Source organism: Rhincodon typus, chromosome 25 (assembly GCF_021869965.1).
Source record: "Rhincodon typus isolate 14 chromosome 25, sRhiTyp1.1, whole genome shotgun sequence".
NCBI lineage: Eukaryota > Metazoa > Chordata > Chondrichthyes > Orectolobiformes > Rhincodontidae > Rhincodon > Rhincodon typus.
In genome coordinates this window covers 7,195,402-7,209,646 of record NC_063356.1, presented here as the reverse complement: position 1 = coordinate 7,209,646, position 14,245 = coordinate 7,195,402, and the positions used below count along the sequence as shown (strand labels likewise).

Genomic DNA, 14,245 nt, shown 5'->3' with positions numbered 1-14,245 from the left:
AGCATACATCTCAGGAGTTTTTAAATATGTTTTTATACACAGTGAAAGGCAGTGTCTTAAAAAATGAAATAAAACCTCATCACAAAAATGGTTCTGATAACTTAGCAAATAGATAGGAATAGCTCACTTAAAGAAGCGTTACACAGCCCATTTAATGTGGAAGGGAGAGTATAAATAGAACAGCAACTCAAGATATTTAAGTATAAGGAATCGGTTAATGTTCATCTTTATTATAGCACCTTGTATTTTATACATTTTTCAGTTTTTTTTTTATAAAACAGGATTTTACAGCACAGGCATTTTAACAACTGGGTTTTTTTTAAAACACATACTTTATCTTAACTTCACTCAATGGCTTAATTGGAGAAAGATTACAAGGAATACACAATAGTAAAATATTAAGAATGCACCCAACTAGTTGTTTTTCAATACACAAGAGTCCAAGCAGGTTTTAGTATTTTAAAAATCCCCATTACAATGCCAAGTTGTCACCATTTACATCAAAACAAGAACAAACCTGTATCAGAACGTACCAACAAAAAAGTAAACATAACTGTTCTATGCAGGATTGTGCTAATGAATTGTGCAGTTGGCCAACAAGATTTTCTCATAGGATTCTCCCTCATTACAGATATACTGAGATGTTGTTTGATCCTCTAGTCCCCTCATTTAGAAAGGTTGGTGGATGGAATTTACATCCAAACAGACACAAAAACCCCTTCTTAGTTGTAGCGCTTCTCCTCTAGGGTTTAACCATGGCAGGAACGTTCAACATGTGCTATCATCGGTGATTGGAGAACAATTAGCAAAATAACACCACAGAACTTAGGGCATCCTGACTGACTTCTTAGGCAATGCAGTATGGAAGGGGAAAATTAAGTTTTTTTAAAAACAAGACTTAGCTGCTGAGAAATTACTGCCCTAAGAACAGCACCATGCAAGTATTTGTAGAACATTCTCCTATTCATCCAGTTCAACTTTCTATAGAGACCTAACAAAAGGCCCTTGTGTTATAGCTGTCAGAACCTGCTGCAGTGAGAGTGGTCTGAGTAGCAGCAATGGCTGCAGGGAGATCCTTTAAGGATTACTTTGGCTATAGTTATGTCAATATATTGGCCTCCCTTTCACGATTCTGTAGTGACATATACTGTTTATAACTGAACTGAAGTTGAGAACATTTGAAAACTAACCCAACCACAACTCCAGTTAGGCCCTCAACAACAATTAACATTAATCCAAAAGACAATTTCCCCCCAAAAACAAATGTAAATTAATGTGGAATTGGACTAAAATACAGGCCATAAACGGAGAGAAATAAGGGACAAGGAATAAGCTTTCTCGATTAACTGCTATTACAAAATTAGAGGTAAAGTGCAGCGATTTAGCCAACTGTACAATGCAGTTTTGGTTAAAAGATTAATGAACTTTGATAAATATTTTCACGCATCACATTCACACATTACACACAACTATATCTTGATTTTGTTCAGTACATCATACAAATACAGTTTAACATGTCAAGGGTCCCAAAATATTAAGAAACCATAGTTAGTTTACAGCTTCGGTGTGGGTGTGTCAAGTGAATTGAAAGCATGTGCACAAGTGCATATTCAGGCAATGAATGAGAACTCAAGTGGCTGGTTATATCTCCGTAATATAACCACTGGTTAGCCTCTGTAGCATATGGACATCTTGGAACATCACTAGAGAAGTGAGAAAGGATTCAGAATGCCTGAACAGTGAAATGAGGGGGGAAAAAAGAAAGAGGTGCAAGGCTGCATGCAGCCTTGTTGAGCATGCATCTCAGGAGTTTTCAAATGTGTTTGTAATGTACAGTGAAAGGCAGTGTCTTAAAAATTGAAAGAAAACCTCATCACAAAAATGGTTCAGATAATACAGCAAATAGATAGGAATAACTCACTTAATGAAGCGTTACACAGGCAGCTTTCTGTACCCACCCCATCTAGCCTGCAGTCTGAACACAAGGTGAGAGACTCCTTTTGGCAGATGGGAATTTACAAAACAAGGTGCAATTGGTCTCATTCTGCAAAAGGAGTCATACGTGTGCATGGGGACGTGTGTCTTTTAAAAAAAAACTGCTGCAGCCCAACGCCTGCTGGCTATCCCACAAAGTTTCCAATTTAAAACTGGATGGAGCTAAGCTCACCACCTCTGCAATTCAGTGCTCTACAACAGGTTTCAGCTCATCTCAGCATCCGAGTAACCTCAAGAGGCCTGGGTGTACACAGTGCAGTTAACAGTCCAAGTGCTTTCTTTTAAAAGAATACACAAGCCTCTTTCTACAGGTGAAGTGTGATAAAAGGAAGACAAACCTGTCACCATATTTTGGCAACACAATTTATACAAAGCTCTTGGCTTCTTGCAAGCAATACTAAACCCCCACCTCAAACAGTTTTTCTGAAAGTGGTGAACAAGGTGTCAAGAACATCCTACAGGTTAGCTTGTGCGACTGAGGAGAGATTTACTAAATAAGTTACAATTTAAAACTGGTGGACTAAGACCACTGCATTGAAAAATCAAGATTCAAAGTGATCTGAATTAGTGTTGTTATAATCTATTTATATCATCTTCAACAGTTGACCTTTTTGGCTTTTGAAGCCGGTGTTCAACTACTTATAAAAGAAGTAAAGGGAAATAAAGGGGAACAAGTACCTAATTTTATTCGATAAGAAACCTCATTGTGCTTTTATTTTAAGTATATAAAAATAACTGGTAGTTCCTTGTTGCTGTAGAGATGATCAGCTTATCTCGTCCTACATCTAAAGAGCCATCTGCATTCAACCTTAATCATTGCAATGACTTGGCAAGCTGCTACCTTCTAATTTTTTAGAACTTTCATATATGACTCAATTACAGATAGTACGTAGCACCTATTTGGACTCGGCAGCTCAACAACCCAAGACGTACATTACAATCATTTCGATCAAAAGCTCAGTATTTAAACCAATGAACTCCCTATTGAGAAACCAACACAAATCCAGCTATGTTGAGGGCCAAGACAAACTATTACTTTTTAAAAGAAATTTGCACACTGGACTCCAGTTTTTACCTGGAACACTTTGGGGCGGGGGGATGCACACAGCATAGGTTTGTCTACTGAAAACTATATACACTACTGAGATTCATTCACAGCAGGTGGATCTGAAAACTTGACGAATGAGCAAAGTTTCATATTCAAAGACTATGTGCAAGTTAACTGGCTAAGGGTTAATTGCTTGCAAGTTATAACCATTTACTTTTAAGATGAGCCTGCACGTACTCCAGTAAGAGAAGGGTCCTGGACGTGTAATGCCAAGAATGCTTAAAATCGAATGAGATCACCTATTTCCTAAGAGATAATCATTTGCTGTGAACTGTATTCAACTCAGTAGTGATTTCTCTCATCTCGGGATGTTATAAAAGTAAAGTTTTTTTATGGTTTAACAGATCAGTGAACATGTTCCAAATGCTTCATTCAAATTGCTAATTTTGAAGAATCATTTTTTGATGCTCACGGGAGTAACATCAACGGTATGAATGGAAGAACTTCTTTAACACCTAGTGTCAGCAACACAAAGCTTCCTGGTCAGGGGTAGCATGGGCCAGGTGGAAAATAAAGCTTTCCCTTGTCTGCTGTAACTACGTGCTTTAGTCCACAATCATTTTCTGCAATTAATTACCTGAAGAGAGAGATGAAAGATTTGCCACACGCACATTATCACCCATTCAGTAGCTCTGCTCCTCTCCATTATTTCATTACTTTGGATTTTCCTATTCCACTCAGCTCTTCCAGGCAAAATTTGAGGATAGATTTGAGCTGTGTATTTGGATGCAAAAGGCATGGAACTGAGCCAGGTCTAATCACAGTTAAAACATGATATTTTAAGCAGAATGAGGAAAACAAATCTACGTTTCACTGGTCTGAGCTGGTTCCACATTCCGAACAAAGTGCTTTTCTGCAAACTTTAGAGCATTTGATGGTCTTCTCCCAAGTTTAAGAGATGCAGATTTGAATTTGCTCATATAGCTCATTTTTAGCATTCACATATAGACAGATATAGAAAATAAAAATCTGACCAAAATCGGCATCATATGGTCTGATATATCAGCCTTTGAAAGCCAACCAAAATTTTCTCCAGACAGAACAATCAGGCCAATACCATTGTTGTTCTTTTCGGACAGTGGCTGGGTTAGGTATGGTTGGTGGTGGTGGTGGTACCGAGGCACAGAGAAGAAAGTTCAGAGAGTCACAGTCTAGATTTAGGTGGGATTAAGATAGCACAAGTGAAACTAACATTAACTTGTGTGAACAGGCAGTCTCCCCCAGTTGGGTCTTGGTTTTGATGGATTAAATGTTTTCTGCAAGGTTAAGTTAAATACTTTGTTACTTGCAAGTGCTCACTATATAGCAGCTCCTTTCTTTTCACTTTTTAAGAAAATTCAAAAATCACATGCATTCCCAGAGTTCTTCACTCCTTCTGTCCAATTTGTTTGCTGCATTCATTGAAACTAAATGGGGTAAGGAGCATTCGTCCAAGTGCAGTCTTTCAGGATACTGTGACTTCTCCAAAAAGATGTTGCAGATTGAGGTTTCTGTCACAGGAAAGTGAAGATAGATGATGCCATGTTAGGGCCCATTACTCCACCTAACTTCTCGCAGTAAAGCAAGTTGGGAATTAAAAATCTAAAATTTAGAATTACTGGGTCAAGTACACAATGTTTCTATTTGCCTTCTGAGCTCCTCCCCAATTTAATAATTGATTTTTCTACCACTTTGTTCTTAAGATTTGTCAATGAAAAGATAATGAAGCTTTTGTTTCAAAAGCAATACTGATTAAAACAACCTAATCAAAGTGCAAAACGCTCATTGGTAAAGAGACATACCTTTCTTACATATCCCAGGTGACGCTGTCCTTGTGATATGCTTAGATCTGAAACAAATCCAGCTACCTCAAGGTTTCTCAGGAAAGAATAATAACCACATTCTATGCTATCACTATTTGATGCTACAGGTTTGGGACAACAGGTCTCAAGAGATTAAGGCCAGTCATCTCCTATATTAAAACATCTTGTCAAACTGTTTCTGCACTAAATCTGTTGCACTGACCTGCAGATTGGGGCTTTCATTCTCACATTTACACCAATATCTGACCCTACGAACCATATCCTCTCAAAACAGAATTAAATACTGTCCAAGACACAGTGAAAGATCAACAATTCATTCGTATTCTACACCAAAACATCAAAACTAAAATGGTCAAAATACTAAATAAGTTGCTACAAGAGTCCATTCTAAGGCAACTAACTTTCCTTGGCAATAATGTTAGTGTTTACATCACTTTCAAGTAGACTGTAGAAGGACGGAGAGCTGAATTTAGAAAGCAATCCTCAGTTCAAAAAAAAACGTACTTGACTAGATGTGCTGTTGTCAAAGTGCAAACTTGCAGGTTGTGTTTTAAGGATGAATTTGATCCCATTGGTGATAATTTCTGGTCACTCAGACCATATTCATTGGTTCTTTTGGCCCAGAATCTCAGATTTAACATTACCAATGTTAAGACCCATATAATACATGACCTGTTGATAATACACAGTTAAAAGCATTCCTCCATCTTTCATTGATATGGAAAGGAAGCACCAAAGGACGAAACTTCAGAAAAATGATGATTTCTATGGAGCAAATCTCACAGGCCCCTTCATGTTGAAACAGGGCTAAACACACTGAAAAAGTAACAAAGTTATACACATCTTTAAAAATAACACAAAAACACATGCATAAAACAGTAGATGAGAAAACAAAATAATCACCAATCAGGGTGTGTGAATAGGTTTGGCCAGAAATAAAAGCCAGAAGACAGAGAATCTTGAGCCCAAATACCACTTTTTCATAAAAATAGGATGGAGTGTTAAACAAGGCTGCTGATTCACCATCTCCTTTGTAAGATCCCTTACCATGACTCACATCACATTGAAACAATCCCAAATTTGCTTATAACCAACCCATGTGCCCACATAACCTGGCATAGGCAACCATTCCAGAACAATCAAATACTGATAAATAAGTTAAAACGGAGCTATGAGTAATGGAACGTACAATAGTGTTTAAATGTTGGAAAGCTCCAGGAGTCTTCAATTCAAATGCATTCCATTCCTTTAATTTCATGGCTAGAGGAGAAGGTCAATATTGTTGTGACCTTTCTCTCCTTCCCAGTCAGGTGCTGCTTCTACTTTAGGATCAGAAGTTAGAGGACAAACATGTGGCTGGTAGCTAAATATAAACATTGACATGTTACTGCAAGGGTTAAATATAAAAATATGAATTTCTTTCACCTTTAGACATGAATGCTTTCCTTGCAGCCTCAGTTCCAAGTTTTCATTCAACTGATTCATGATTACGTGCAGTAGTGATATTGTTCTTTGATATTTTGTTAAAGATTATAATGCAAAAGATCCTAAGGTGAGCTGTTTTAGGGCAATTAAAATAAAAAAGAGGTAGCAAAAATCCTTGTGTAAAACAACATCAAAAACAAGCAATGTCCAGAAACTACTGACCAACACCTTCAAAAAAGGTTTTGGGAAGGAGACAGGCAGGTGCAGAGGAGCAACCGTCTCCATTTTCCATCTCCAATCCAGCATACAGCAGTACAGACAAGGTAAACAGTGAACCTCTGCATTACTTCCCAACAGCTGTGAGTTCCAAGCTAAAAATATCAAATGTAAAAATAGTGCAAATTGGCACTATTTGTGGACAGAGAAATGAGGACAAGTGCTAGTAGTGCATAAACAAATACTACCATGTCTGGTATTGGAAGCTGTTGACACAAAATTAATGGTAAATGGCCCCAATTTTCCACCAAACTTCCTGTTCCTCTTCACCTTCTTCCCTAGCAAAAGAACACTTATCCACTATCTGCAATCCAGGCATCATTTTACTTGGATCAGACTGGAACGCAGAGAACTAGAGAAAAGAGAGGTAATATATACAGTTACATTCCTATCTACACCTTTTAATGATATTCTGTGCTAACTCGGGAGAACCATAGGCAAGGTTTGCTCAAAAATACTGTCTGGAAAAAAGAAGCCCATGAGTTCCTTGCATCATTCCCAACAAGCGGTCCTATTGCAAATCCCTACAAGTCTAAGACATTGGATAAAAACATCTCAAGTTTTGCTTTCTTGCTGCATAGCAGAAGGTAAACAATAATGCTGAACTAGTGTTAATACTTATACAGCGCTCAATGCAAACAACCCTGCTCAATAAACTGAGTTCGTCCTTTGCTTTCTTTTCCTCCCCACTCTGTGGAGAATTCCTGCAAATCCACACTGTCTTCCACAATTTCATCACGTTGAGCCATCTTTGCGCAGCGGCCCAGAATGACTTTTGCAGAGTCTGTCCATGATGCTTTGTAGGATGGGCTGAACTATTCCAAGCAAGGGCCTCTGGGAAGGGTCACCATTCCAGCATGCCTCCATCAGCTGCCAACATTCCTCGTCAAACGTAGGTAGCCGTTCTGGCCGTGCACCTAGAACCAAAGAATCACAAAATTACACCGTATGAAGGAGCCCATTGAGCCCAATGTGCCTGTGTCAACTCTTTGTAAATAGTAGCCAATTAGTCCTACAATCCCTTGAGCCTTCCCCAATTGTCTGTGTATCTATGCCAAATGGACAGCAGTGATTCAAGATGACGGCTCATCACCTTTGAGGGCAACAAATGCAGGCACAACCAGAGATGCCCACAAACCACGAGTGAATGAATAAAACAAATTACAAGTAGTGTTGACTGACCCTCCTGCCAGCAAAAACATTATTAGCCAAGTTGAAAAGATACACCAAGGCAGAAGAGGAGGGGGGAGTAAATGAAATTTGCAAGGGAATGCAGAATGATAGCACTAGGGAATAAAATGATACGTGTGAATGCAGTTTCACAACATCTATGTCCCTCAACGGCTTGGCTGCTGGCATCGGCACACAGTTCTGAACAGGGATGCTTTCTGACGTAGATATAGTTAAAGGAAAGTCATTCATCCATTACTTAAGGATGTGGGACTTATTTTGGTCACAGTAGCAATTTGGTATCATTGTGAGGGACTGACATGACTTGAGTACATTCTGATGGCTGAGTGGATATGCGCTTGGTCTCTTGATAAAAGGTGGTTTAATGCTAGCATGTGTGGAATATAGAGATGAAAGATAGTGTTAATCTCAAAAAATAAGAACCGAGTAATTGTATTGGGATTTTGCAATATAGTTTACCCAAGTACTTTTGTTGATCCACATTAAATAAGCATGTCAAAGGCCTAATTCTGCAGTCATTACAATTGCTGTCTGTGCACTCCAGTATTTAACAAAGACAAAGCAGGAAACCAGTGCAAAACCGTCATTACTCTACTCACTGCACCGAATTACAGTTGTGGGCAATCTGAAATTATTCAATGAAGAGGAATGCCAGCCAGAAAATTAAACTCCCAGCAAACTTTATGCTGAAGCAATACACAAGGCATTTCTCCACAGACTAATGACAGACCCCAAGCCTTCAATTTAACATTTAGAGATAGAGGTACAGATAAGAATCTGTTGTCAGTGACTTCACTCCTGATATCAAGTAGCAATTACTGGCAGAATAAATCAGATGCTCCGGGAAGATAGAAATATGAAAGAAAACTCAATCCCACTTTTATCTCATACACTGTGGTGAAAGTCAAGATAAAGTGCATTTGGAGTCAGCAGAGAAGCACTCCTATGTAGATCGTCGTGGGCGTGAGTTCACAATTATCAGATAGAATAAAAGATCAGATATGGCACTGGGGCCATTGACTCTAGTTTGAATTTTTGGCAATTTTAACCCATAGCCTGGCCTGGGGATGCAATAAAATTGCTGTAAATTAATTTTCTGGCTGGCATTCCTCTGCATCGAATAATTTCAGATTGCCCTCACAACTGTAATTCGACGCAGTGAATAGAGTAACGACGGTTTTGCACTGGTTTCCTGCTTTGTCTTGATTAAATACTGGAGTGCACAGACAGCAATTGTAATAACTGCAGAATTAGGCATTTCACATGCTCATTTAACACAGACCAACAAAGTACTTGGGTAAACTATATTGCAAAATCCCAATACAATTACTTGGTTCTTATTATTTTTGAGATTAACACTACCTTTCATCTCTATATTCCACACATGCTAGCATTAAACCATCTTTTATCAAGAGACCAAGCATATATACACCAAGCCATCAGAATGTACTCGAGTCCTGTCAATCCCTCCCAAGGTCATTCTCCCAAGTCCCAGGTGACAAATCTTTCCCTGACAATTTTATTCAGTGGAATGGAGAGTAGAATGTGGATCGAATAATCCTTTTGTGTATTAGCCAATTTTCTTTATCTCACTACACTTCCCTGATCCAATCTCTAGAATTCTTGTCCGAAATCTCTGCATCTCTCTTTCTTGAAGATGCCCCTTCAAATTTACTTCCAACAAATGTTTAGTTGCCAGTCCACAGGACAACTTCAGCACTGTCAATTTTTAATTGCATTACTCTCCCATGAAGTCCATGAGCAAAAGTTAGCAAAGTTTAAAAAGAACCAATTTACATGCAAACCTCTTGAGAGAAACTCCAAAATATTTCACGGAGAAGTATAATACCAAATACCTTTCTTCACATTGTTCCACAGCTGATCCTTGCTTGAACATTTTTCGAATGCCTCTGGGAGTTTAATCGTGCCAGTGCAGAGATACCAGAAAAGGATTCCAAATGCATACACATCCACAGAATTGTCATACTTGCCTAAAGGTTTGTGGGGTTTGGGAATGGTGAAAAGGATGGAAAAAACAATATAACCAACAAAACTTTTAATGTTTGAGAATATGCTGTGTAAGTGCCTTGAGGAGGGATATATTCCAGTCATAAATTCAAGTCCACACATAATACCAGTTTACTCCTCCTCCCCCTCCCTCCACACACGATCTCAAAATGAAAACAGTGATTTGTAACACCACAAAAAAAGGCCTCTGATTTCTCTTGACTAGTTCTCAGTGGGTAGTATTCAGAGAGTGTCAACAGCAGGGTGACTATGGACTGTCTTGTACCTTTGCTTCATATCAAGACTACTGTAAGATGAGGATATCAAGAGATATGAAGAAAAGGCACGTGATGAATTGAAGTATAGACCAGTGATGTAAATGAAAGGTGGAAAGTGCTGGAGGGATTGAATGGTCTACTCCTGTTCTTTTAGGAAGAACAGTATCAAGAGAAGTGACAGACAGACAATATTGGATCCCTCTGAGCCAAATTAATTCCAGTTACACTGAAATAGCTACAAACAAGATGATGCATACGTATGTTTGAAGCCAGCTCGGTCTGGTCTCGAGTTGAACTGATGGCCAAGTGTCAGAAGCAACACCCGTTCAACTTACAGTTGGCACACTGACACTGCTTGCTTGAAGTAATTTGATACTTCCAGTGGCACTACTTCAGTGTTGTTTACAATACAAACAGTGCACAGTGAACACCGAGTCTAAATCAACGATATCAAAATTAGAACCCCAATCAAAACAGACTGAATTACAGATCGGTCAGATCCATGCTATCAAGGGTATACTAAAACATTGATCATTAGTCTGATTGCTCAGCATAACTGCTTTAAAAAAGTACTAGTTAGGTGCCACTGTATACTTTTCCTGATCTATTGTCTTTGAGAATCTTAAATTTTAATGCCTTTAAGTGCCAGGTCCAAAGAACAGCAAGGGGGGGAAAAAAATAAAGCTTTCATACTAATACAGGAGAAGAAGTCAGAAATAATCCTTAAATCAATCAGCACTAGAAAAATCATGAAAGACTTTTTCCATGTGTAGATTTTTCAGTCAAAACAGGGAATCAGAGACATGCCAAATTCTCTCACCCTCCATTGATACACACTAGATAATGACTGAGATGGAAACACCATTTCATTTCAACTTTCTCAGATGTGAGACAAAGACCCCAAACAGCCATATTTGCCAAGCTACTGGAACAGTACTGAAGCCAAAAACTTCAAGGCAGATACTAACCAATCAGCTAGCACAGCCTACACTGCTAACCAAACACAACTTCAGCTTAGCAAAGCGGTCTGGAAACCTCATCCAAGCAATCAAATAACATACCTGAAAACAGCTCAGGTGCCATGTGTATAGGGGTTCCCACGATGCTCCCAGACATCATAGCTTCAGGTTTGCAGAATCCTAGGTCAGTGATTTTGGCTCGATTCTGCTTGTCCAACTATGGATCACAAAATAAGAAATACAAACAAAAAACATTGAAATGCAAACCCTTCATTACCTGAGAAAACGAGGAAGGAGAAGGGTGGGTCATCAGACCTGAAATGTTAACTCTGATTTCTCTTCATAGATGTAGCCAGACCTGCTGAGCTTTTGAGTAATTTCTGTTTTTGTTTCTCAAAACTAGGAGAAGATTCAATTCACCTGAAGTTAAAAAAAGACAACTGTTTCTGATGTGGTGCTTACCATATTGCCCAGGAACGGTATTCAAACAGCAATACAGCTCACTGGACATTCCAAGTGAACAATTTTCCCTGAACATTGAAAGACAAACATCCGAGTATCCAACATCATGGGACCTTCCTGGCCCAGTGCACCTCTGATAGTGCTTTCAGGAACAGTTCAGGCAGCTTTTTGTTAATTTCACTCATGGTTAACTTCTATGTTGTTGATTGATTGATAACTGATTATTGTCATGTGTACCGAAGTACAGTGAAAAGCTTTGTTTACTGTGACCAGCCTGTACTGCTTGTAAGCAATGATGTACAGATGAGAGGTGGTAAAAAGACTTAGAGGCATTCAGGTTACATTGCACAGGGCATGTGCTGGATGAGATCAACATTATTGGAGGCTAGAGTCCATTCAATAAGTCTATTGATGGTCAGGAAGCAGCTGTTCCTAAGCCTGCTGGTTTGAGTGTTCAGACGTCTTATCTTCCGCCTGACGGAAGAGGTTGTAGGAGATCATTACTGGGGTGCGATGGGTTTTTGATGATGTTGGCAACCTTTCCGCAGCAGCAAGCCATGCAAATAGTGTCCACGATGGAAGGTTGGCTCCCGTGATGGTCTTGGTTGTGCACACAACTTTCTGTAGTTTCTTATAGTCCTGGGCAGAACAGTTGCTGTACTAGGCCATCATACACCTGGTGCATCTGTAGAAGTTGGTGAGGGTCCTTACGGTCATGCCAAATTTCTTGAGCTAACGAGGGAAGAAGCATTGTTGTGTCATCTTAAACGGTCGCAACTACGTGGAAAGTCCAGGACAGATCGTCGGTTATCACCACTCCAAGGAACTTGGTGTTCTCCACCCTCTCAACCTCCACTTTGTTGATGTAGATGGGGGCATATCCTTCTCCTTTCTTTCTGTTTTGCCGATATTGAGAGGGGGATTTTTTTCATTGCCCCACGTCACCAAGCCCTCCATCTCTCTTCTATATTTTGGCTCATTGTTAGATATCCATCTTACTACGGTGGTGTTGTCAGGGAACTTGTAGATGGCGTTCGTTTGGAATTTGGCAAGTCATTAGTATACAGGATGTACAGTAGAGGGCTGAGAATGCATCCTTGGGTGATCCAGTGTTGTGTTATTGTAGAGGAGATGCAGTTACCTATCTTCATCGATTGCTTTGTGCGTCAGAAAGCAAGGATCCAGTTGCGGAGGGCGGAGCCCAGACCAAGGTTAGGGAGTTTTGAGATCAGTCTGGAGGGAATAATGACATTGAAGACGGAACTATAGTCAATGAGCAGGAATCTGACATAGGTGTTCTTGTTGCCCAGATGTTCTAGCAATGAGTGCAGGGCTAGGGATATGGCATCCATTATGGACCTGTTACATTGGTAAGCAAATAATTGTAGGGGATTGAGGCAGGCTGCGAGACTAGGGTTGATGTGGGCAACGACCAGCCTCTTGAAGCACTTGGTGACTATGGAGGTCAGTGCTACTGTGCAGTAGTCATTAAGGCACATTGCACGTGCTTTCTTAGGTACAGGGATGACGGTGTCTTTTTGAAGCAGGTGGGAACTTCAGCTTGTAGGAGGGAGAGGCTGAAGATACCGTCCGGGCCTGTGACTTTCCTTGGTTAACTCCCAGGAAAATTGATCCGACATCTGCAGTGGCGACCAATGGAACAAGTGTGTTCGGGGCTGTTGGGGCAGGCGTCACTGTGCTGCTGGTATTCTGCTCAAACCAAGCACAGAAAGTACCGAATGCATCAGGGAAGGATGTGTCTTCGTCTGCTTCATTTTGTATTCTGTAATGTTATTTAGTCCTCACCATAGACGGTGGAATCTGTTTAGTAGGTTTGGGACTCTAACTTGGTCCAGTACTGCCTCTTGGCATTCCTGATGGATTTGTGCAGGTCATTTCTGGATTTCCTGTATTGGTCTGGGTCATCCAACTTGCATGCTGCATGTCTGGTCTTCAGTAGGGAGTGGATTTCCTGGTTCATCCAAGATGTACGGTTGGGGAACACTTTGACTGACTTTTTCGGTAAGCAGTCCTCCACGCATTTGCTAATGACATCCGTGATGGTAGTGGCTTACTTGTCTAGGTTTTCCACTGAGTACTTGAACACAGCCCAGTCCATCGATTCCACGCAATCCCAGAGACAGAGACATTCTTCCACAGCCTTGGACCAGCATTGTACTTCCTTTTGAGAAGGATCCTCCCATTTCAGCTTCTGCTTGTAAGCTGCGAGGAGGAACACAGTGTTGTGATCTGATTTTCCGAAGTGTGGGCAGGGGATGGAGCGGTAGGTGTCTTTGATGATTGTGTCGCAGTGGTCCAGAACGTTCAGTCCCCTGCTGGAACAGGAGATGTGTTGGTGGTACTTTGGCAGCACCTCGAGGATGGCCACAATGAATAGGGCCTTGGGAAATTCCGTCTCTAGAGTGTTTGTGGCGATGTAAATCACATCTATGACATTCTTCACATGCACATTGGGTGGAAGGTAGACTGCTGTCAGGATGGTAGAGGTGAGCTCTCACAACAGTTGGTACAGACAGCATTATACAATGTCAATAAAGAAAAATATCAAAGGTCTGTGTTGAATGCGAAATTTGCCTTGATGAAGAAAAAGTACGCCAACTCGATGGGCCAAATGACCTCTTTCTACTGTAACAGTCTATGAGTCAAGGAACATTGTGCATTGGGTGGGTGGGTGGTGGGGGTTTGGGGGGGGGGGGGGGGGGGGGGGGGGGGGGGGGGGGG

General features: G+C 40.4%; 1 protein-coding gene across 1 annotated transcript in view; it reads right to left on the bottom strand.

Annotated features, from left to right (window-relative positions):
• Positions 1-210: 210 nt before the first annotated feature.
• dstyk (dual serine/threonine and tyrosine protein kinase) overlaps positions 211-14,245 on the bottom strand; it is an 86,201-nt gene continuing 72,166 nt past the window's right edge. The window contains exons 11-13 of the mRNA XM_048611805.1: positions 11,144-11,258; positions 9,654-9,788; positions 211-7,523 (exon numbers count right to left, since the gene is read on the bottom strand). Coding sequence (XP_048467762.1) covers positions 7,342-7,523; positions 9,654-9,788; positions 11,144-11,258 — 432 coding nt within the window. The 3' untranslated portion in view covers positions 211-7,341. The remainder of the gene's footprint in view (positions 7,524-9,653; positions 9,789-11,143; positions 11,259-14,245) is intronic.